Source organism: Microcaecilia unicolor, chromosome 13 (genome assembly GCF_901765095.1).
Source record: "Microcaecilia unicolor chromosome 13, aMicUni1.1, whole genome shotgun sequence".
In the NCBI taxonomy this organism is placed as follows: domain Eukaryota; kingdom Metazoa; phylum Chordata; class Amphibia; order Gymnophiona; family Siphonopidae; genus Microcaecilia; species Microcaecilia unicolor.
Genome location: NC_044043.1, coordinates 92,830,873 through 92,853,762, shown reverse-complemented (window position 1 = coordinate 92,853,762; position 22,890 = coordinate 92,830,873). Strand labels below are relative to the sequence as shown.

General features: G+C 44.6%; 1 protein-coding gene across 1 annotated transcript in view; it reads left to right on the top strand.

The window, feature by feature from the left end:
* HSPG2 (heparan sulfate proteoglycan 2) overlaps positions 1–22,890 on the top strand; it is a 428,317-nt gene that overhangs the window by 298,842 nt on the left and 106,585 nt on the right. The window contains 8 exon segments of the mRNA XM_030222172.1: positions 4,923–5,045; positions 6,510–6,662; positions 9,407–9,549; positions 14,329–14,464; positions 14,705–14,856; positions 16,524–16,662; positions 18,141–18,292; positions 21,644–21,770. Coding sequence (XP_030078032.1) covers positions 4,923–5,045; positions 6,510–6,662; positions 9,407–9,549; positions 14,329–14,464; positions 14,705–14,856; positions 16,524–16,662; positions 18,141–18,292; positions 21,644–21,770 — 1,125 coding nt within the window.

Sequence of the window (22,890 nt, the reverse complement as noted above, 5' to 3'; positions counted from 1 at the left end):
TTATTTTGCAAATACAGTTGGAACAACTTGTTGGCCACCACACTTCTTGATTTGCAAAATGCCCAAATTTACCTAATTAACTAAAAGTAAATTCTATACAGAATAAATTTGGCTTAAAGCCCCTATCAGTTGGTTTCCAAACCTGTCCTGGAAGACCCCCCCTAGCCAGTCGGGTTTTCAGGATAACCACAATGAATATGCATGAGATAGGTTTGCATATACTGCCTCCATTGCATGCAGATTTGCCGTGCATATTCATTATGGAGATCCTGGAAACCTGAGTGGCCGAGGGTCCTCAGGGCAGGTTTGGGAACTGCTGCCTTACACTATAAGGGTTGGGCTGTTTTGAGCTCAATGACTGGATTTGACTGTTCCTTAATTAATAAATTAATCTTAAATTACGAAATGAGGGCTCTGTTAAAAGAAGCTTCTGTTGTATTCTTGGTTTCCATGTTCCTTGCCTGAAGGCTGAGCCCAAACCCATCCTGTGGAACTTCGTTTGGTTCTTACATAACTTTCACCAGTCATCTCTTTGCACCATTTAACATCACAGTGACTGCACTGCATGCCTGTTGGGGAGGACTCTCTGTTGCTTATGGATTTAGTTTCTAAATGGAAAATAGAACTGGTGCCAGCAGTGTTCATCCTTCAGTTCTTGCTGTCACAGGCCAATATGGATTCATATGTCTTAGCAGACTGTGATCTCATCATAGTTGGAACACTGAATTTGGCAATGTCTGTCAAAACATGAATGCATGCTTTTGATGTAGACTCGCTGGGTGATGATAATGATGAAGTGGTCCATAGAGGGTTTTGGCTTCGTGTGTTAAGTAAAATCATATCTTAAGCAATGTCATTGAGTAAGCAAGATAAGTTGTAGACAGTTTTAAATAATTTAATCATGCTTATTATCTATGACAGTGGTATTCACTCCCAGTCCTCAAAAGCCACCAATAAGTCAGGTTTGTAGGATATCCCTAATGAATACACGTGAGAAAGATTAACATAGAAACATGACAGCAGATAAAGGCCAAATGGCCCATCCAGTCTGCTCATCCTCCGTAACCACTAACTCTTCCTTTTCCTAAGGGATCCCACATGCTTGTCCCATGCTTTCTTAAATTCCGACATAGTCCTCGTTTCCACAGCCTCCACCGGGAGGCCATTCCATGCTTCCACCACCCTTTCCATGAACGAATACTTTCTTAGATTCCCCTTAAGCTTATTTTCTCTTATCTTCATCATATGCCTCCTCATTCCAGAGTTTTCCTTCATTTGAAAAAGGCTCACTTCTTGTACATTAATGCCCCTGAGATATTTAAACATCTCTATCATATCTCCTCTCTCCCAATGTATACATGTTGAGGTTCATAAGCCTGTCCCTATATGTTTTATGTCTAAGACCAGTTACCAGTTTTGTAGCCGCCCTCTGGACTGACTCCATCCTGTTTATATCTTTCAATAGGTGCGGTCTCCAGAATTGCACACAGTTCTCTAAATGGGGCCTCACCAGAGACTTATGTACAAGGGCACTGTCACCTCTTTGTTCCTGCTGGTCATCCATCTCCTTATGCACCCAAGCATTCTTCTGGCTATGACTGTCGCTTTTTCTACCTTTTTGAAAATGTTAAGGTCATCGGACACAATCACTTCCAAGTCCCTTTCTTCCTTTGTACACAGAAGCACTTCACCCCCTATATTGTATTGTTCCCTCGGATTCTTGTGACCCAAGTGCATGACCCTGCACTTTTAGCTTTAAATCATAGTTGCCAAATACTGGACCATTCCTCAAGCTTCGCTAGGTCCTTCCTCATGTCATCCACACCTTCTGGGGTGTCCACCCTGTTGCAGAGTTTGGTATCATCCACAAAGAGTCAAACCTTACCAGACAGCCCTTCCACAATATCACTCACAAAGACGTTAAAAAGAGCCAGCCCTAGGACTGATCCCTCCCGTACTGCACTGATAGCATCCCGATCTTCAGAGCAAGTGCCATTTACCACTATCCTCTGTCTCCTTCCGTTCAACCAATTTTTAACCCAGTCAGTTACTCTAGGTCCCATACCGAGGGTAGTCAGTTATATATGAGTCGCCTGTACGGAACTGTGTCGAAGGCTTTGCTGAAATCTAAGTACACTACATCTAGCGCCCCTCCCACGTCCAACTGTTTGGTCACCCAGTCAAAGAAATCAATCAGATTCGTCTGACACGACCTACCTCTAGTGAAGCCATGCTCTCTCGGGTACTACATTTCACTCAGTTCGGGAAACCTCACAATCATCTGCTTTAAAAGTGTTTCCATTAGTTTAGTAGGTATGCACATTTCTCTCATGTATATTCATTAAGGATATCCTGAAAACCTACCCATTTCTGCCCTTGAGGACTAGGAGAGAAGACCAAGGCTCTATGGCAAGGCCTGTATCTCTGTTCATTGTACCTTGCTTCCAGTATTTTCCTGTTGTATGACACTCTCCAACAATCATGACCTTGGTTCTATTGCTCAGGGAGGGTTATGGAACCAGCAGATTCAGACTGGATCTAGCTCCACAACATGCGATCGCCTCCATCAACAGTGGATCTTCCTGCCCAGGCTTCTGCTGGTGGTGGGCAAGAAAGATCCACAACAGCTTCCATCAGATGCTATTTCTGGATTTTAGATAGAAATAAACGTGCTATGTTCCCCTTTTAGGCATGGAGAAAGTCATTTTAGGAGCACCTACCTGTGGAAAAGGCAGCATTAAGACGTGTAGATTGCATACTCATGTAACTAGTGATTTCAGAAAGCCACTGCCTACATAAATAGATGACCAGGGTGCAGTGGTTTCAAAGGGGTGTGACTTGGGTAGTCTGAAACATTGTGCATGTTGTTCCTATTTTACAACTGGAATACTTGTACATTTCGAAACATTTGTGTGCCAGATTTTGCACTGACTCCAAAACATGGACAAGTGCCATCTTCAAGACTCTTTGGACCTGGGGTCTCAGGGAAGAAGCATTTGCACTTAACCTCTCTGGTGTCTTAACACCACTGTGCAGGTTCAGTAGTTCAGTTCAGGAGTGGACTGACCGTGATATGGGCCCCTAACCACCTATCAAAACTGATTAAACTAGACGGAGGATAGGGGAGAGTGGGCCCTGTACGGCTGTTGTTCCAGTAGTCAGTCCGCCTCTGTTAGTTTATTTCTTGATATACTGCACAACAAAAGAAGAGCAGAAGTATCCCCCTCACAGCAAAGAACAACAAAACCAAAAGAAGGGGGTAGACCAATGTGGTTCCAAAGCATGTGGTTTTTTCAATGGCTAAAATGACTCGACGCAGTCCTGTGTTTCGGTGCCACGTGTGCCTGCGTCAGGCATCAATAATGTCTGCAAAATAGCATAAATACATATAATAAAAGTACAAATGCAAACTAAATTATAAAAAAAAATTATAAACAAACAGAAAACTGTGTATATAGATATCCACAGGCTATAATAATTATGTTATTAAAAAAGTTGTTATAAAAAAAAATAAATTATTATTAGAACATATGACAGCTATGTAGATAACGCTGATAATAATGAATATTGAAAAGTAAAAATATAAATTATGAGTGGTTTAATATAAGAATTGATACTAAACAATTATAACTAAAAAGCGAGCAGATAAATACCAAAAGGAGAACGTGTTGATAATAAAATTCTTAAAATCAATATATAAATATAAATGAATGCACATTTTAAAAAAAATATTAATAATAAAAACTTTTTCAAATGAACTTAATGTACCTATTGCTTATTACTCCCACAAAGTTATCAATTAATACACATTTAAAGAAATCACGTTAATAGCACAAGTACAACTGAACTAAATATACAGATAGCTTATTACTCTCACAAAATAATCAACAATAGAAATAAAACATGGAAAAGAAAATAAGATGATACCTTTTTTTATTGGACATAACTTATCATCTTATTTTCTTTTCCATGTTTTATTTCTATTGATTACCTTTAAAAGTGGACTAACACGGCTACCACACCTCTCTTCTCACAAAATAAAATTAGGAAATGGAATAGCAAACATACCAGCCGCAAATTATGGATTACAGATGATAAGACTAAGAACAAAAAAGGGCCTGCAGAGTGATAACGCAGCTGTAAAATTTCATCACCAACAAACTCTTTTCAAAAAATTATATAATTTCTACTGGTGCACTTTTTTCACGTTTCTCTATGCTTATCAGCCTTTTTAACCGTGGTTGATACTTGCTCATTTTCTAGCCCTCACCCCCCCCCCCCCCTCCTCCGTTTTTTTCAAAACATTTTATTGGTGATGAAATTTTATAGCAGCACTATCACTCTGTGCTCCAAAGTAGATTATGCTCATTATTTAGGAGCATAACCTTTATAGAATAAGGCCCTAAGTGCTGAATATCACACTTACACCTACATGAGAGATAGCCGGCTGCATAAACAGATAATTCAGTGCCAGTGCCCGGATGTGGCCTGGCATTGAATATCCAGGAATAATACCGGTGGTAGCTTAAAAAAAAAATGTTCACCATCGCCAGCTGAATACTGACCCCCTGGTATTTACAGCCGTATGTCAGTGTGTCTAGCTTCTATATTGTTTTTTTTTTTTTTTTTAAATAAACTTTGTTCTCCAGCTAGGGCTGTTCATTGCTCAAGAATTAAATCTAACAATTTGATAACAGGTATAATTAGATTTGTCTCTTGTGTATATGCACCTTGAAAACCGTTCCTGTTTATGTCGACCCGTTGTTTTTAAAGCTGATTTAGGTTTCTGTGCTTTTTTTCTGCACTGCAAGGGGCAGAGTCTTCCGGGCTCACTATCTCCCATGTTTCTGAGCATCTGCATACATTGTGATTTTTTTTTATTTTCTATTTCTTTTTCACTTGTTTGATCTCCTCTACTATAGCTACTAGTGTCGCCCAGCCTACAGCCGTCATTGAACCCCAACAGCTGACGGTTCAGGAAGGACAGAGTGCTGAGTTCCGATGCATCGCTACAGGACAGCCACCACCAACACTGGAATGGACAGGTAGGTGAACATGGAAAACCATTTGGGAAGATGAGCCGTGGACAAGTATTTATTTATTTAAAACATGTATGCCAATTTTTGATTTCTAAAGAAAGTGTAGAATGTTCGACCCAGGTAACCCAATAGGGTGTGAGGACTCGCTGAAGTCTGGCTGCGGATTGCCTTCTTGATCCTGCTCTTATTTGTTTTCTTTTTTTTTTCCTAATATTTTTGCCTTGTATCTTGTCTTAAGTTGTGGTCTAAATGAAACTAATTTTTTCCATTAAGTTGTGAAATTATTATATTTCTGTATCCAACATTTATTGTTTAAATAGATGGATGTTAAATAAAAAATATAATTAAAAAAAAAAAAAAAACATGTATGCCGCACACTATTCACAAATCTAGGCAGCGTTCAATTAAAACGCACACAAAATTGAATAAAAACATATAAAACCAAATAAAAACGGACATTACCATCAATATGATACAGATACAATACCAGGTTCAGCCAGTTTATAATCATATATTTACAGAAATATAGTAATAAATCCAGGCCAGTACACTAAATCGTCTGATTGATCCCAAATTTGTTAGAAAAAAATAACAACTTATTCACTTGTTTTTCTGAACCTATAGTAATTAGTCAGTACTCTAACATCATTAGGAGAAAGAGTACATCCTCTATAAATACTGAACCACTACCACAGAAAGAACAGATGTAGTCAGAAAAGATGATAAACACCTCGTCACTAAGGCTTTTTTGTGAAATGGGCCCAACATGGCCGGGTTTCGGCAAGTTTGCCTACATTGAGGGCCAGCATTTCTCACAGACTTTCTAGAAGCACTGTTGGCGCTGCGAACAGGTTGTTATCCACCGTAGGTGAAATATCGTGCTCATAAAACTGATGCTAACAGTGCTATAGGTAGAATTTGAATAAAATAGAGGAATGCAGCCAGATAAGAATTGCATATACATTAACAAAAAGCCCTGTGCAATAGAGAACAATCTGTACAAATGTCACATATTCTAATATCTAAATTCAACAAGGAGGATTTTAATCTGTGTCTAGTGGAAGCCATTCAAGCTGGTTTTCTAGCACAGTAGTTTTCATTCCAGTCCTCAGGGACCACCTGGCCAGTTGGGTTTTCAGGCTACCCACAATAAATATGTATGAGAGAGATTTGCATGCAGTGGAGGAACCGCATGCTAGCTAACGCATCTCCTGCATATTGTTTGCGGACATCCTGAAAACCCAACTGGTCAGGTGGTCCCTAAGAACTGGGCTGGAAACCACTGTTCTAGCATAAGGCTCTGTGTAGTCCACGTCCCTCTTGTAACGGGTACATCAAAGGTGTTAAGGGTTGAATGTTAGGAAGGTTGTGAAGCTGAGAATCTTTTGGTGGTTCAACTGTCAGCATGTTGAAGACATGAGCTGTATTTTTTTTTCTTTTCTTGGTTGAAATCTATGCCTTGTGTTGCAGGGGGACAAAATGGTGTGATCTCACCCAAAGCCATCATCCAAGGTGGCGTTCTCCACTTCCCATCTGTAGAGAGGACCGATGAAGCACAGTATTCCTGCCGTGTACACAACAGTGCCGGACACCACCTGGCCAGGGCTGTCCTCCGTGTGCACAGTATGTACCCCGGAATCATAGGCAGTGATCTCGCAATCGTAGCTGAAATCTGCAGTAATTTGCCAAATGATTTTTTTATGAATTTGGAAAGGTCTCGATGTTTTTAAGGGTCACCATTAACTCAAAGTTTTTCACCTACAGATAGGGGATAACATTTATTTTTTATTTATTTAGATTTTGCTCACACCTTTTTCAGTAGTAGCTCAAGGTGAGTTACATTCAGGTACACTGGATATTTCTCTGTCCCAGGAGGGCTCACAATCTAAGTTTGTACCTGAGGCAGTAGAGGGTTAAGTGACTTGCCCAAGATCACAAGGAGCAGCAGTGGGATTTGAACCGGCCACCTCTGGATTGCAAAACCGGTGCTTTAACCACTAGGCCACTCCTCCACTCCAAGGCATTTTAGATGAGGGCTTTTCACACTGAATGTGATCCAAGGCTTCAAATACTGTGTTGTAATTCATCTGGGGACAAATGACCTGGCCAACAATAGCAAGTTAACAGCACAGAGAGCATTACAGAAGCTATATGGTTCTCCAAACCAATAGCTGAAAAAATAAGAGCAAAAGAGGCCATGTTCTGACTGATTACCACACAAGTAAATAGGTGGCAGTAAGGGTGCACCAATTTCACGCATCCAAACTAGTGCGGGCCACTTTTTACCGCAGCTTAGCAAAAGAGCCCCATGGGCAGCTAAGTTTTCTTCATAAAATAGCTCCACAACGGGTCCCTACTTGGATTTCCAACCTAGATAAGGTCTTGGAGGGGCAGTGTATAGAATTATAGATGCCTTATTCACCTACTTTCCAGTATAGAAAATGAGCGTAACCAGGTAGAAACGCGCAAATTCACGTAGACGTGAGGACTTACACCAGCCATAAAGGTTGCGCCTAAATGACGGAGATATGCTAATTTCAGGCCTGTCTCAGACCTGAAAGCAAAACCAAAATTTGGTTGGCCTGTGTCTCATATAACACAATTTGGAAACTTTTTGCTTGGACATTTGAGCCTGAAGAAAGACTCTGCATGACAATTGTAAAGGGTTTTTTCTCAGGCTTTGGTTTATTAGGTGTGTGTTGCCCAAGAGATATAGAACCTGTTGAGGAAGTTCCATTCGTCTGTCAGTCTGTACTCAAAAGTCGCAATGCCACAGTCCCACACATGCCTCCTACAGCCCCCATCACGAGATACACTTTACCATGTCTTTTCATAGCCAGTCCCCGAACAGGCCTGCATGAGTTTGCAAATGCAGGAAGGGGAAACACGTCCTTAGTCGCACTGTAAGTGCCCTTTCCTCTCTGAACACACCACCCGAACTCTCGTCCACGCTCTCATTACCTCTCGCCTTGACTACTGCAACTTACTCCTCACCGGACTCCCACTTAGCCATCTATCCCCCCTTCAATCTGTTCAGAACGCTGCTGCACATCTTATATTCCGCCAGAACCGATATATTCATATCACCCCTCTTCTCAGGTCACTTCACTGGCTTCCAATCCGATACCGCATTCAGTTCAAGCTTCTCCTTCTTACCTACAAATATACTCAGTCTGCTGCCCCTCACTACCTCTCTACCCTCATCTCCCCTTATGTTCCCACCCGAAACCTCCCTTCACAGGACAAATCCCTCCTCTCAGTACCCTTCTCCACCACTGCCAACTCCAGGCTCCACCCATTCTGCCTCGCCTCACCCTATGCCTGGAACAACCTTCCTCAGCCCTTACGTCAAGCCCCTTCCCTGCCCGTCTTCAAGTCTTTGCTTAAAGCCCACCTCTTCAATGCTGCCTTTGGCACCTAACTCTTACCTTCAGGATATCCAGACTGCCCCAATTTGACTGCCCTTATCAAACTGACTATTCACTTGTCCTTTAGATTGTAAGCTCTTTGAGCAGGGACTGTCCTTTTATGTTAAACTAGTAAAAAAGCCCCGTTTCTGATGCAAATGAAACGGGGGCTAGCAAGGTTTTCTTCTGTGTGCATGTGGGAGTGTGTGTGTCCCTGCCCTCTCTCCCCTCCCCCCTCTGAGTCCTTCACTGCTTTGCTGTGTTTTCCTTCACTGACTGTTTGTGTTACAGAGAGGGCGGGGCAGACACTCACTGGGAAACCGGATATCTCTCCCCCTTCACACTTCCGGCTGGAGACTTCATAGAACGTTGGTGTTGCCTTTTATATAGAGAGATTGTACAGCGCTGCGTAACCCTAGTAGCACTTTAGAAATGTTAAGTAGTAGTATTGGTGTGATTAAGGTAGAAATATTAAAAGCTGTCCTGCCAAGCAGAAAAGCTTACGCAAAAACAAAAGAGGTAAAAACAACCCTACATGTACAACCCAAGCAAAAGAGTAGGGATGGACTTGAGACCATTTACAGTCTGATGCATGCAAAGCCCTCTGAGCTTTATTCGAAGACCATTCATCCATTCCTACTCTTAAGCAGAAAAGCAAAACGTATTCACAGTTTCACCTGTAGGATCAGAATGTTTACTCCCCCTTTCAAGCCACTTCCAAATTGTAGAATATTTTGACTGGATTACAAAAGAAATCATCCAAAGTTTTACCGAAAAAGCACTTCCCTCTCTACTTTTCACTCCACACTATCAGGTTCTTTGGTAACTCAGATCACACGTAGCGATTGGGGAGGGAAGTAGGTTGAAAAAGGAGAGTAACGGGGGCAGGAGGAGAGGGGACTAGATGCATTTCCTGACGATAATGAACTCTGGGTTGAACTTAAGCGTTTCGTGCTACAGGTGGAAACCTCCCAGAAGTGCAGGTGAGCCCGGAAAGGACAGAGGTGCAAGAAGGCGACACGGTGAGACTGTACTGTCGGGCAACAGGGACCCCCACAGCAACCATTTCCTGGAAGAAGGAGGGCGGCAGTTTACCATCACAGGTAATGGTTAATGAGAAGGATCTTTCTTTCTACGAATTGTAATGCACGCAAAACAAGGTCGTACCTTTCTACGAGTACTTGAAAAATAAAGGAAGTAACAGAGATTCCAAATGGATAAAATATACCCGTTTCACCCAATACAAATCCAACACTCAGTCGTGGTGAGGTTTTGTTTTTACTTTCTAGCTAATGCCGCTGCAGGTATTGAAACAGAGGAGGAGATTCAGGAAGTTAACAGACATTTCCTTTTTTTAACCAGCAGCTGACATGAAGCCAGAATCTCCATAACACACTGCAATGACACATACGCGGCAGCACAGAATAACTATATTGTAGCAGGTCTGAGCCCAAAAGCAGAGTCTTAGCTTCTTAAATTCCTGTGTGTACAACCAGATTACAGGCCCGGGTGATATACTATGTTGAGGAACGACCTAATGACTTGATCAGTGGACTGAGACCCAGGGAAGCCAGGGTTCAAATCCCATGGACAGTGCAAAACCAAGGACTGAGTGAGCATATATGGAAGGGTCGCAAAAATTGTACCATCCCAGATTTCCTCTCATTGGTGGTGGGAAAGGGAGGGGGGGGGGGAGGGGGGAAGGTGCACCAGTGGCAAGTCACACTTGCTACTAAATGATCGGGCTATCCCACCTGTGGGTCTTTAGCACTTGGCTTTCAGTTTGGGAATACCACTTTGAGTGCTAATGAGGGACTGTTTGACATATTTGACATTAATATTTCTAAGCAGTGGCGTAGGAAGGGGGGGCGGTGGGGCGGTCCACCCCGGGTGCACGCCGCTGGGGGGTGTCGGCGCCTCACTGGTTCCTTGCTTTCTCTGCCCTGGAACAGGTTACTTCCTGTTCTGGGACAGAGAGAGCAAGGAACCAGCGAGACGCCGACACCCCCCCAGCGGCGTGCACTCGGCGGATTGGCCCTCCCTTCACCGCCTTCCAGGTATGTTCTCGCGGGCGGGCGGGGGGGGTGTTGCGCTACGGAGGGGGGAGGGTGCATCGCGCTGCACCCGGGGGGGGGGTGCGCAGCGGCGACCCGCCCCGGGTGTCAGCTGCCCTCGCGACGCCACTGTTTCTAAGGGGTCCTTTACTAAGGTGCGCTGAAAAATGGCTTGCGGTAGTGTAGGTGCGGGTTCTGGGCATGCGCCGTTCCATTTTTCAGCACGCCTGTAAAAAAAAGGCCTTTTAAAAATTTTTGCCGAAAATGGACTTATGGCAAAATGAAAATTGAGCAAAGAAAACCACCCCAAAGAGGTGGAGGTACACTAGTTCCTACGTAAAAGGATGCCGAAGCAAGAAGTAGGAAAGGTAGGCTCTTCTAAAAACCGGAGGAGACGTCTATAAAGGCACAATTCTTTATCGCAAGCGAAGTGACGACTCAACACAGCTGTGTTTCGGCGCTAGCTCGCGCTTTCTTCAGGAGCCTTATGATGTATAGCTGATTGCTACACTACGGTGCTCTTCTCTGTTCTGACAGTGGAAGTTTATACCTTTTATATGAAAGTTTTTTGTGTAACAAACTATCAACTTTACACAATCAGCTATACACCATAAGACTCCAGAAGAAGGCGCGAGCTAGCGCTGAAACACAGCTGTGTTGAGTCGTCGTCACTTCGCTTGCAATAAAGAATTGTTTCTTTATAGACGTCTCCTCCGGTTTTTAGAAGAGCCTGCCTTTCCTACTTGCTTCTGCAAAATGAAAATTGCCGCGTGTCCATTTTGGGTCTGAGACCTTTACCGCCAGCCATTGGCCTAGCGGTAAAGTTTCATGCGGTAACCGGGCGGTAATGACCTACGCGCGCCAAATGCCACTTTGCTGCGTGTAGCTGACGCGCACCAGAAAATTAAAAAAATATCTTTTGGGCGCGCGTAGCGGACATGCGCCAAAAATGAAATTACCACAAGGGTGCGGTAACTCCATTTTGACGCATGTTGGGCGTGCATTGACGCTAACGCACTTTAGTAAAAGGGCCCCTAAATCTGCTAAAGGTTGCCACAGCCAGTCTCCAAATATTGGAGTGAGCACTTGTCACTGGTCCTGAAAATCAAAGGAGTATAGTTGCAGGCCACACCCAACCTCTGTTTGACTTCTCTGCTCTCTCTCTCTCTTTCTCTTCTTCTCTTTTGCTTTCTCTCTCTCTGTCCTCCAACCCTCGGTACTTTCCTCCTTCATTTTCCCTCTCTCTCTCTTTCCTGGTCTCTTCCTCCTTGGTTCCTCTTTTCTGTCTCTTCTTTGAATTCTTCCTCTTTGGATCCTCTTTTCTGTCTCTTCTTTGAATTCTTCCTCCTTGGTTTCTCTCTCTTCAGGCTCTTTCTTCCTTTGGTTTCCTTCACTTCAGAAGTAGCAGCCTGGAAGCTCTTCAGAGACGAATTCAGGAGCTCCAGGTAGCTTGCCCGGACTGCATTGCTTGCCTTTATGTGCTACAGATATTTGTGCTGTTCGATTAATTGTAATAAAGACACACAGTAAGAAAAAAAAAGGCAAATTTTCCACCTAATTAAATTCTTCCTAGAGGGGGATTTTTTGTAGGTGTCAGATTTCCAGTACAGGCTGTATGGTTAGACTTGGCAGCAAAATCAGCATCCTTGTTTTTTCAAAAGGTGCCAAGAGGCCTTTTAAGGTGAAATTTTCAAAGGCTTCACTGAGATCCACACAGGTGATTGGCTGGATCCACCTATGTGGAATTTCAGCCACTGGTAGATAACAAGGGTTAATGAGTTTAATATGCGGACCGTTATTAAATAACTCCCTAAGCACATAGCTCACAAAACTTGTTAACACAAATTCCTAAATGAGACCCTAACTCTGTCTTGAGTGTCCCAGTGCAAGAATCAGAATGGCACTGGTTGGTATCATCACTGCCAGAGCCCAACCTATTCTCTCCTCCCCTGCATGCAAATCTGTCAGGAATATTCATTATGGATGTCCTGAAGCCAAACTGGCTGGGGGTGTCCCCAGGACACGTTGGGAACCACTGCTATAAAAAGACTGGCAAAGCAGAGCCCAGACCTGTGAGGCTTCATTCCCACTCGGCAACATACAGCACAATATTTAGCTTACCTGGGTTTAATATTTCTCTTTGCTTTCCTAAAGTTTTTCTTTGAAAATGCTGGTTCTGTAATGTCTGCTGGTGTAGTGACCATGTTAAAGCAGCTCAGACCAAGAAAATACCTCGCTTGTGTGATAACGTCTGTTTCATTCCTGAGGCAAAATACATATTTGATGTGCTTTTGGAAACTCCCCTAGCCCAGGCTGTGATTAAACCTGCATTAATTGTTTTCATCTAACTCATGTGCCCTGCTGCCCCGCTTCTGCCACTGCTGTAGCATTCCTGTGGTGCAGACCCCTAGATTTCCAGTGTAATTTATTGGGACATTACATTATTTGGAATAGTTTGACTGGTGACAGGGCCACTGAGGGGGGGGGGGGGGCGGGGGGACAAAATCCCCCAAGCCCAGGCCTCCAAGGGGGGCTCGGCACCAGGGTCTTCCTCTCTCTTCTTCTCCTGACGGGACCTGAGTGATCGCGTCCCGACTGGAACAGGAGAGCGAAAACTCCGGCGCTGGGCCCCCCCCCCCCCCCCCTTGGAGGCTGGGGAGGACTCAGAGGAGCAGACACTGCAGGTCTTCCTCCAACGCTGCTGTTCTGCCCATCGCTTGCTGAGCGGCTGCTTTTCCTCTCAGGTGCACATTCTCGGTTTCGAAACCGAGCATGCCCTGAGAGGAAAAGCAGGGGCAGGCAATCGGCAGAGTGAAAAGTCGGCGCTGGAGGAAAACGTCTTCTGCTGACGGGGTCTCAGGATCCCCACCACCCAAGGTATTTGAATTGTGGCAGCGATCCGGGGGGGAGGGAGGGCGTCAGCGGCGATGATCGTGGTGTGGGGTGGCAGCGGATGACAATTGGGGGGGGGCAGCAGCGGCAACGATTGTATGGGGGGGGCATGAGGGGACTGTGAGACTTTGGAAGTGTGGGGCGGGGCCTTTTAGAGCCATTAATTTCCTTATTTGTCTATGTGCCACAGTGCTGAAAGGGTGGGGTGGGGAGGAATGCTTTTGGAATGAGGGGGCAGTCGGCATTTCTAACAGTTCTAACAACTTGCTCTAGGGAGCAAGGGGAGTGTTGTTTGATGGCTCCATTTTCAGAAGATACTGTTCTGGTTTTCAAACCTGTCTGAGATGTTCGTTTTTTTTTTTTCTTTCTGCATGCTTAATTTGCTGCTTTTCCATCCTTGCTTGAGGAGCTATTGCGCTTATCTTTACAAACAGATGCACTTCAGTCCCTTTTACATAATTCATTCCAATATTCACTCTATTAGAACGCATTAAAAAAAACCCTAGAGGAGTGTTGCAATTGAACGGATGAAGAAAATCAGAGCATAAAATGAATCATTTTTCTGAACTTTCTCTCTGAGTAGGACTTCTTACGGTGAATGAATATGGATAAGAAAAGGACTGAGCTCTCACTTTGACATCACTCTTACGTTAAGTTGAGAGAGATGTTAAGCTTTACTGAATCTCCTTTAGATATTATTTATTAGCAGACTATGAAACATTTTTCTGTCAATGCGTTGAATTTTTTTACTATATATGTGTGGAGAATTTTCCCAGTGCAGACATGGTACAGAGTTTAAAGCGATTAGCTGCTCAATTCGAGGTATCTTGCCACAGAAACCACCATCGTCAGGCCGCAGAGACCCAGGGGCCTGGCCTTTGATTCCACTCGAGCCCAGGCCCACCAGTGTGACTCTTTATCCCATTCTGTTTGCAGTCTCGTACCGAGAGGGGGGACATCTCCACCTTGGTGATACCCTCCATCACAGCAGCCGATGGCGGAGTGTACCGGTGTGTCGGAACCAGCTCCTCTGGATCCGCAGAAGCCAGAATAGAAGTCGTCGTCATTAGAGGTATGAATTGGAGAGCACTGAGAGGAATACGTGTACTCGTGACATAACAGAAGTCAGTCTGACAGTAGGACCTCCTGAAGAAAATGAGAGTAAATCCTGTCAGCGATTCGAGGGGTCAATTTAAGATCTCTGTCGTGTCTATTGAGTTTCCTAATGGTGGTTGGTTTTTTTTGAGGGAGGGGCTTGGAACTGCAGGATAGGGGCCACTTGTATAACCCTCTCTTTTTTTGGCTCCTCCAGTTACAGGCACTGTCAATCCAGTGAGGATTGAGTCCTCATCAGATTTGATCACTGAGGGACAGACGGTGGACTTGACTTGTATAGTTGCAGGCCAGCCGCAACCCACGGTCAGGTGGCACAGGCCAGGAGGCAGCCTCCCACCCAACCACCAGGTATGGGAAGCAGTTTAATGATTTTTCTTGTAGCATATGTGTTTTAATCCCCCTTAAATGCTCTTAAATAGGTTGGCCATGCAGAACCTGAGCCAGAGGATGGAACTAAAATTCTCTTTAAAACTGAACTGCTAGTTCTGTATGTGTGTGTGGAGGGGGGGGGGGGGGGGGGTAGGTTACTCTCCTCCAGTGGTTTCCAAACCTGATCCTGGAAACACCCCAGCCAGTCAGGTTTTCAGGATAGCAACAATGAATATTCATGAGCGAGAATTGCACATCTCTCATATGAATACTCATTGTGGATATCCTGAAAACCTGACTGGCTGGGGTGCCTCCAGGACCAGGTTTTTTGGGAACCACTGCTCTGCTCGCTCCCCATCACCACCACCACTTGCACATCAGAACAGTTCACTGCTGTCCTCCTGCAGATCTGGGTGTCTGCTGTAATGTAGGTTAAATTTAGTGTCTCTGGACCCAAAATGTCATCTCTGTGTGTTGAACGAAGAAGCCCCTGAAGAGTTCCAGGCGCATGTCTTCTTAGGTTAGCAGGTATGGCTGCACGCTGCTAACCCAGGGCCAGATGCACTAAACTTAACGAGCCATTAACGAGCAAGTAGATTACCCTGGCATGCACTAAAGGCTTCTCCGAGCCATTTTCCGAAGACGGTAGCAGCTAACGAAAACGGAATGCAGATGAGCAAATTGTGTAGAAACCCTATTGTAATGAGACGCACTACCGTTTTCCCAATTGCCTTAACGCTGGAAAATCTAACGAGAGGTCTGTACCTCTCGTTGGGGCTGCGTGGGATTGAAAACTTCAATAAATATAACAAAAAAAATCGGGGGGGGGGGGGGGGGGGGGGGGAATGTCCAAGTGCTTGTCAGGGACGTCCTTTATGGACGTTCTTCACTCAAAAAAAAAAAACCCCCCACAAAACCCACCCTTAAGCTTTTGAGGTTATTATTAGTGCTCCGCTTCAAAAAAAGACGTCCTTTTTGGACGTCCTTCCCCCGCAATAATAAAAACTTCCTTTTTAGACGTCCTTCACGCAGCTGAGAGACCCGGAAGTCTCTGAGCCAATCACAATGCGTTTAAACGCGCCATGATTGGCTCAGAGACTTCTGGGTCTTTCAGCTGAGTGAAGGACATCCAAAATGGAAGTTTTTATTATTGCGGGGGGGGGGGGGGGGGGAGGACATCCAAAAAGGATGTCTTTTTGGATGGATGTCTTCAACTGCACTCTCCTTGGATCGAGTCGCATCGGAGCCTTCCTGCAACAGGCCATGGAGGGGGTGAGTGGTGCAGCATCTTCCTTTCGGGCGGCACAGGAAGGCGTATTTGGCATGCGCAGAGCAGCCAGCATAACGCTTGGCTGCTCTGTGCATGCTCGACTGGCCGACTGTTTAACGATGTAATAGAGAATGCAAGTGAGCTACAACGAGCAGCTCATTTGCATTCCCTTGATGCATTCCCGTAGGTTACCGATTCGCTAAGGAATCGGTAAGCAACGGGCATTAACGATTGTTTTAGTGCATCCTGGCCCCAGTCTTCCTCTGGTGCTTTAAGGTGAAGGGACATGGCAGCTGTGAGGGGCAGTGGTTATGCATCACCATCCTCCTCCTCCATCGTGAGTTACTCATCTGGTCTCCTTTTTTTAAATTTTCAGGTCTCTGGCTCCCGATTGCGGCTCGTCCATCCCTCCTTGGCTGATGCGGGCGAGTATGTTTGCCAAGTCCGAAGTGATTCTGGCATCCAGCAGGCCTCCTTCGTTGTCTCTGTCACCCCACGCGTACATCCTGGTTATCGTAAGTTTGTCCACAGTATGGATGATGAGAACTTATGGAACAGCACTTCATTCCTGTCAAAGTCCAGTATTCAGCCGGCACGTGCCGGCTTAAGTTAAACCCCGGCCTGGCGTTGGCAGTGTCCATTCAGTTTAGGCAGCAGGTCTAAACTAAACGTATATATGCTATCCAGTTAACGACTGAACATCACTGCTAAATGGATCACTTTTTTGGAACACCCTCGCTCCTCCCCTAACTGGCCCCATATTTCGTTTAGAAAATACATAGTTTCGCTAATTTATTTGCCTGCTGCTGGCGAATACACTCTTTATTTAAAAGATTTTATATTCTGACCATCTCTGCAGTGGTGTTCCAAGGGGCGCTGACACCCGGGGCAGATCGACGATGCGCCACCCCCCCGGGTGCACACCGCTGGGGGGGGGATGCCGCGCACCGGTCAGCGTCGTTCGTTTCCATGCTCCCTCTGCCCCGGAACAGGTTACTTCCTGTTCCGGGGCAGAGGGAGCATGGAAACCAACGACGCTGACCGGCGCGTGGCACCCCCCCCCCCAGCGGCGTGCACCTGGGGCGGACCGCCCCCCCCTTGGTACGCCACTGCATCTCTGTATTCTAAGCAGCTTCCAAACACACATTCATAAGCCATTACATACCAGTATTTATTTATTTATTTAACACATTTATACCCCACATTTTCCCACTGGTTGAGGCTCAATGTGGCTTACACATAACCAAAGGGTAGGCTACAGTTCAAAAAAGTACAATTAAACAATGTCATAGTAAGATAGTAATCAAATAGGTAGCATATAAAACAGCAAAGATGATAAGATAATACAAGATAAAAGGGTCAATGAAGAGGTAATTTAGGTTGAGTCTGGAAGGTAAGCCTTCTTGAACAAGGTGGCCTTCAATAATTTTCTGAAATTTAGATGATTCTGAATTGATTTTAAGATTTTGGGTTGTGCATTCCAAAGTTGTGTGCCTATGAAGGAGAAGTTGGATGCGCAGGTAGATTTGTATTTTAGGCCGCTGCAGTCTGGATAATGTAAATTTAGGTAGGATCGGGAGAAACTGGAACTGTTTCTGGGTGGCAAATCAACCAGATCTAGCAAGTATTCATGAACTTCTCCGTAAATAATCCTATGAATCAAGGTACAGACCTTAAAGGCGATACGTTCCTTAATGGGAAGCCAGTGTAATTTTTCACGAAGGGGCTTGGCAGATTTGAATTTTGATTTTCCAAAGATCAGCCTCGCTGCTGTGTTCTGGGCGGTCTGAATAAATTTCACACATATCTTCGTCAAAACTGCACAACCATGCCAACCAAGGGGATGCCCCAGCCTACACCCTTCACCCCCTCCCCCGATAACATATCCTGCACTGCCTCTAGATTGATATCTCCCTCCCATTCTACTTATGTTTTAATCCCCGTGATGGAGGGTCTTTATTGCTATAACTCTCTTCCTTCTGGTCTTTTGCAGCTGCTGGCATCACACCTACCATCAGGATTGAGCCGTCCGCAAGCTCTCTGACCGAGGGACAAACAATAGAGTTGAACTGTGTCACTACAGGCCACGTGCAGCCCACTGTCACGTGGTACAGACCTGGGGGCACCCTCTCATCTAATCACCAGGTACCTAGAGGAAGGGGGGTGGATCTTGGGTTTGAATTCTTAAGCCTTACCAGGGAGGAAGTGAAATTACGGCAGTGAATGGCTGCCTGAGAGGTAAGCTCTGCAGGTAATCCTGATAATTCGGGGAGCAGGGTTGTTTTTCAGAACTTGTAGGGCATCGGGCAGATCCCAGACAGAGTACAACAAAGTAAATAAATGACAGCAAAATGGCGGCTGGTGGACGTAAAAACTTTTGTGTACACGGAGTTGGAGCGAGAACAGCATGTGAGTGCCAAAATAGTAACAGCAGAAGCAGGTGCTGTGATACTTAACCCATCATTAGACCAGGGGAAGAGCTACCAGGCCATGCTGATCTCAATCCATGGTTTGAAGAGTTTTTTGGGGGGTTTTTTAAATGGCTTTCGTAACTGCTCAGTGATCACAGAGCTGGGTGCCGGGTTGATAAAATGAGGAGCAAACTGGAGGCTTATAATGAAGATATGGAAGTGCTGAAAATGAAAATAGGCGACCTGGAAAAAAAAAGTGATGAGGGCTTACTACTGAAAATGGAAGATTTGGAGAACTGCTGGTCATCAAAACAATTTGAGGGTGAGGAGCTTGCCAGAGGTGGAAGACAGAAGAGGCCTACAAGGATCTAGTGAAGCAAATCTTCCAGGAGATAATGTGAGCAGCACGTGAGAAAAATACAGCAGGCTCATTGAATACCGGGTCCCAAAACTAGCAAGTGATCCATCTAGAGTTGCAGGATATTGCGGAATATAAATTTTTTAAATAAACAAAGTTTACAAGCAATGCGGTGGTCTGTCTACATGAATTTGTGGCCAGGGAGCAGATCCTCCGTGCAGCGTAGAGGCTTGGCCAAGTAGTGTGGTAGAATAATCAGCTTGACATTTTTCCTAACTTCTCACCAGGTGCGATACGTCATAGACGGGACTTTAAAGAGTTAATAGAGTGGCTCCAAGCAGGAAACGTGAGGTGTAGGTGGTTTTATCTGATTGGTCTCCGCTTTACTGTCGGTGGGAGAATTCACAGAACCACATTGGTGGAGCAGTTGGGACTGCATCGTTTGAAAGACACTGGCGAAGGACAAGGGCTCATATCATCTATGGTGAGAGAAGTCATCCCAAAGTGGCAGAGAATAGGAAAAGGCTGAAACGACACTCAGGAGGTGGCGAGACTCAGAAGTGATCCCAGAATAAGACCTGAAGCCAAAAGTGAAGGCTGTAGCTCTGGGATGATACGAGACTCTTATGAGAAAGAAGAATGCATCACAGAGCAATATGTAAAGATATGTCTAGGGAGTAGGAGGACGCTATAAGAAGGAAGTTTGAGGGGGGGACAGACTAGGGTGGGAGAAAGGCTGAAGACATAGGGTTAGGGAATAGGGTGGTGGTCTGTTGGCTGCAGAGAACTTTTTTCTCTCCCCCCCCCCCCCCATTTTTTTTTCAATCCTATATTTGATGGAGTTCCATTCTCTGTCATTTTTCTTTTAATTTTGTAAACCACTTTGGTTGTCTGGCTGAAAGGCAGTATTCAAATCTGAATAATAACGAAATGATCATTGATGTTGGATCAGTGCATCATGCTGCTACTTCCAAACTTGCCAAACTATTCCTGTAAGTCCTGAAATAGTGGGAAGGACTAATGGAAAGAAAATGATCAGGTATGGCCTAATTTCTCCATGTATTTCTGTGATTTAAGGAAAGCTGGACTCTCACTGGTGTAAAACGAAGCGATCAGCTCCTGTGACTTTTCCAGTATGGGTATGAGCTTTGAACTATCAGAGGAGATTGCTTGTAACTCTATAGCGGAGTCCTTCAAGGTGATTTGGAAAAGCCGGTGAAGCACAAATTGGCTAGAATTGGAAAAGGTGCAGCGAAGGGCGACTAAAATGATAGCGGGGATGGGACGACTTCCCTATGAAGAAAGGCTAAGGAGGCTAGGGCTTTTCAGCTTGGAGAAGAGACGGCTGAGGGGAGACATGATAGAGGTATATAAAATAATGAGTGGAGTGGAACAGGTGGATGTGAAGCGTCTGTTCACGCTTTCCAAAAATACTAGGGACTAGGGGGCATGCGATGAAAGTACAGTGTAGTAAATTTAAAACAAATCGGAGAAAAGTTTTCTTCACCCAACGCATAATTAAACTCTGGAATTCGTTGCCGGAGAACGTGGTGAAGGCGGTTAGCTTGGCGGAGTTTAAAAAGGGGTTGGACGGTTTCCTAAAAGACAAGTCCATAAGCCACTACTAAATGGACTTGGGAAAAATCCACAATTCCAGGAATAACATGTATAGAATGTTTGTACGTTTGGGAAGCTTGCCAGGTGCCCTTGGCCTGGATTGGCCGCTGTCGGGGACAGGATGCTGGGCTCAATGGACCCTTGGTCTTTTCCCAGTGTGGCATTACTTATGTACTTATGTCCTCTACTTGGCTCACTTTTATTACATAGAGCAGTGATTTAACCTATTGTGATGTCATAGTGGCTCATTCCACCAATAAGAGCCAACCTCATTAGTGATGTCACAATGGCTTGATTGTATAGAATGTTTGTATGTTTGGGAAGCTTGCCAGGTGCCCTTGGCCTGGATTGGCCGCTGTCGTGGACAGGATGCTGGGCTCGATGGACCCTTGGTCTTTTCCCAGTGTGGCATTACTTATGGCTGTTGTGGAAGCCATTTTCAAAAGTTCTCTTGTTGCATGATCAGCACTACTACCTCTGATGATAGTAGCATTGCAGCCCTGGATGGAAGTTGTTGTCTCACCAGCCTACTTAATAAATCATATTTGACTCTTGAGGTCATTGACTGGACACACTTCCCTGCAGAGCTAGATTAGCTAAATTGTGCAACAGCCTTTGTGCATGCTATTAGTAAATATATTCTGCTGTATAAACTGCAGAAAATAATGTGCTTTAGTTTAAACCTAGCTCTTAAATTGTAAACCATCTGGGCCAGGGATCTACCCGCACCTGAGATGTAACTCACCGTGATATTGGGTTTGGAAAGGCAAGTAATCAAATGTAAAATGCAAATTTCAAAATGTTAAGGAAAAATAGTTCTCCTTTATCATTAAACTACCTGTGATTACCAGTAATGTGTGAATATCTGTATGTTATTTAAAAAAATCACTTTGCAACCTATGAAATTATATGCAGACTTCTTGTGTTGGTTACTTCTATGATTTATAAAAAGCAACATAGGTTGGAGGCATCATAAATGAGCCAGGGGCCTCTAGTAGGTTTGAGTTGTGGAGGCTTCCGGAATCTTGCTCCCACCCACTGAAATCTAAGCAGATCAGTTGACATCTGAAGAAGAAATCTTTTAAATAAAGAAATTTTTTTCCCTCTAAGGTCTTGGACTCCAGGCTACGGATTATCAAGGCCTCATCAGCTGATTCCGGCGAGTACATCTGCCGTGTCAGCAGCGGCTCTGGCGTCCTGCAGACCTCTATCACCATCTCCATTGGTCGCACCGTCTGTAAGTTAGGATTGCCTGCTCTGTGCCCTGTATCTCAGCCCTGCCTCTGTGTACCCCTGTCCCTTTTGTATAGCACTAGTCTAGACCAGTGGTTATCAAACCTGTCCTGTGGGACCACCAGCCAGTCGAGTTTTTAGGGTGTCCCTAATGAATGCATGAGGCAGATTTGCATGCCTGTCACCTTCATTATATGCAAATTGTTCTCATGCATACTCATTAAGGGTATCCTGAAAATCCAACTGGCTGGTGGTCCTGCAGGCCAGGTTTGAGAACCACTGGTCTAGAACCTTTCATGCCTGCTGGTCTCTCCTGCATTCTTGTCTTTGAAGCATGTCTCTTGTATCTTTCCTATGATATTTCCTCTCCTTTCCATTGCAGTAGGTCCCTTTCAGGTTTTCTATGAGCTTCGTAGAAGGCATCACCTTTTCTGTGATGATCTCCAGTTCTGGTTTTGCCCAGTCACATCAGTTGCGGTCCCAATTGAAACCAGGACTGACCTCATGTGTACAAAAGAAATAGAGCTCATTGGTTTTCCATGTAACCCTTGAACCAGAGACTCGTCTCCCAACAAAGCATTATTAAGGGACCAGTATCTAGTCCTGGGTTCTCCCTCAACATCAAATAATTCAACCCAAGTAGGAGCGTGATCGGAAACAACAAGTCCACCTTTAGAGGATACAAAATCAGCAGTAAGAAAAGCAGCATCAACAGGCTGATAAGGACTGTGACTCAGACGTGGAATCAGGGCCTGGGGACGCATATCGCAAGGAAGGTTTGGGTCCCGTCTTATGGGGGAGCTTACTGCCCTCCTTACTAGCAGATTTAGTTCAGGAAGCCATATCATCTCACTTTTCCTGAAGGAAAAGTCCATTGATCGTTATTAAATTTTTTTTTTAATTTTTATTTATACTTTTCAACAAATTACATTCATATTAATATAAATGCAGGATTAAAGATATATTATAAACAGAGATAAATCTCTCCATTATTAGGATTAAATAAAAAGGAAACAAAAAATTTATATATTGACCACAATAGTTGGGGGAACAAGATATAGGAAAAAATGTAACCTTAAGGAAAAACAAGGAAAGGAAAATCCTTCCCTTTTACAATCACTCAG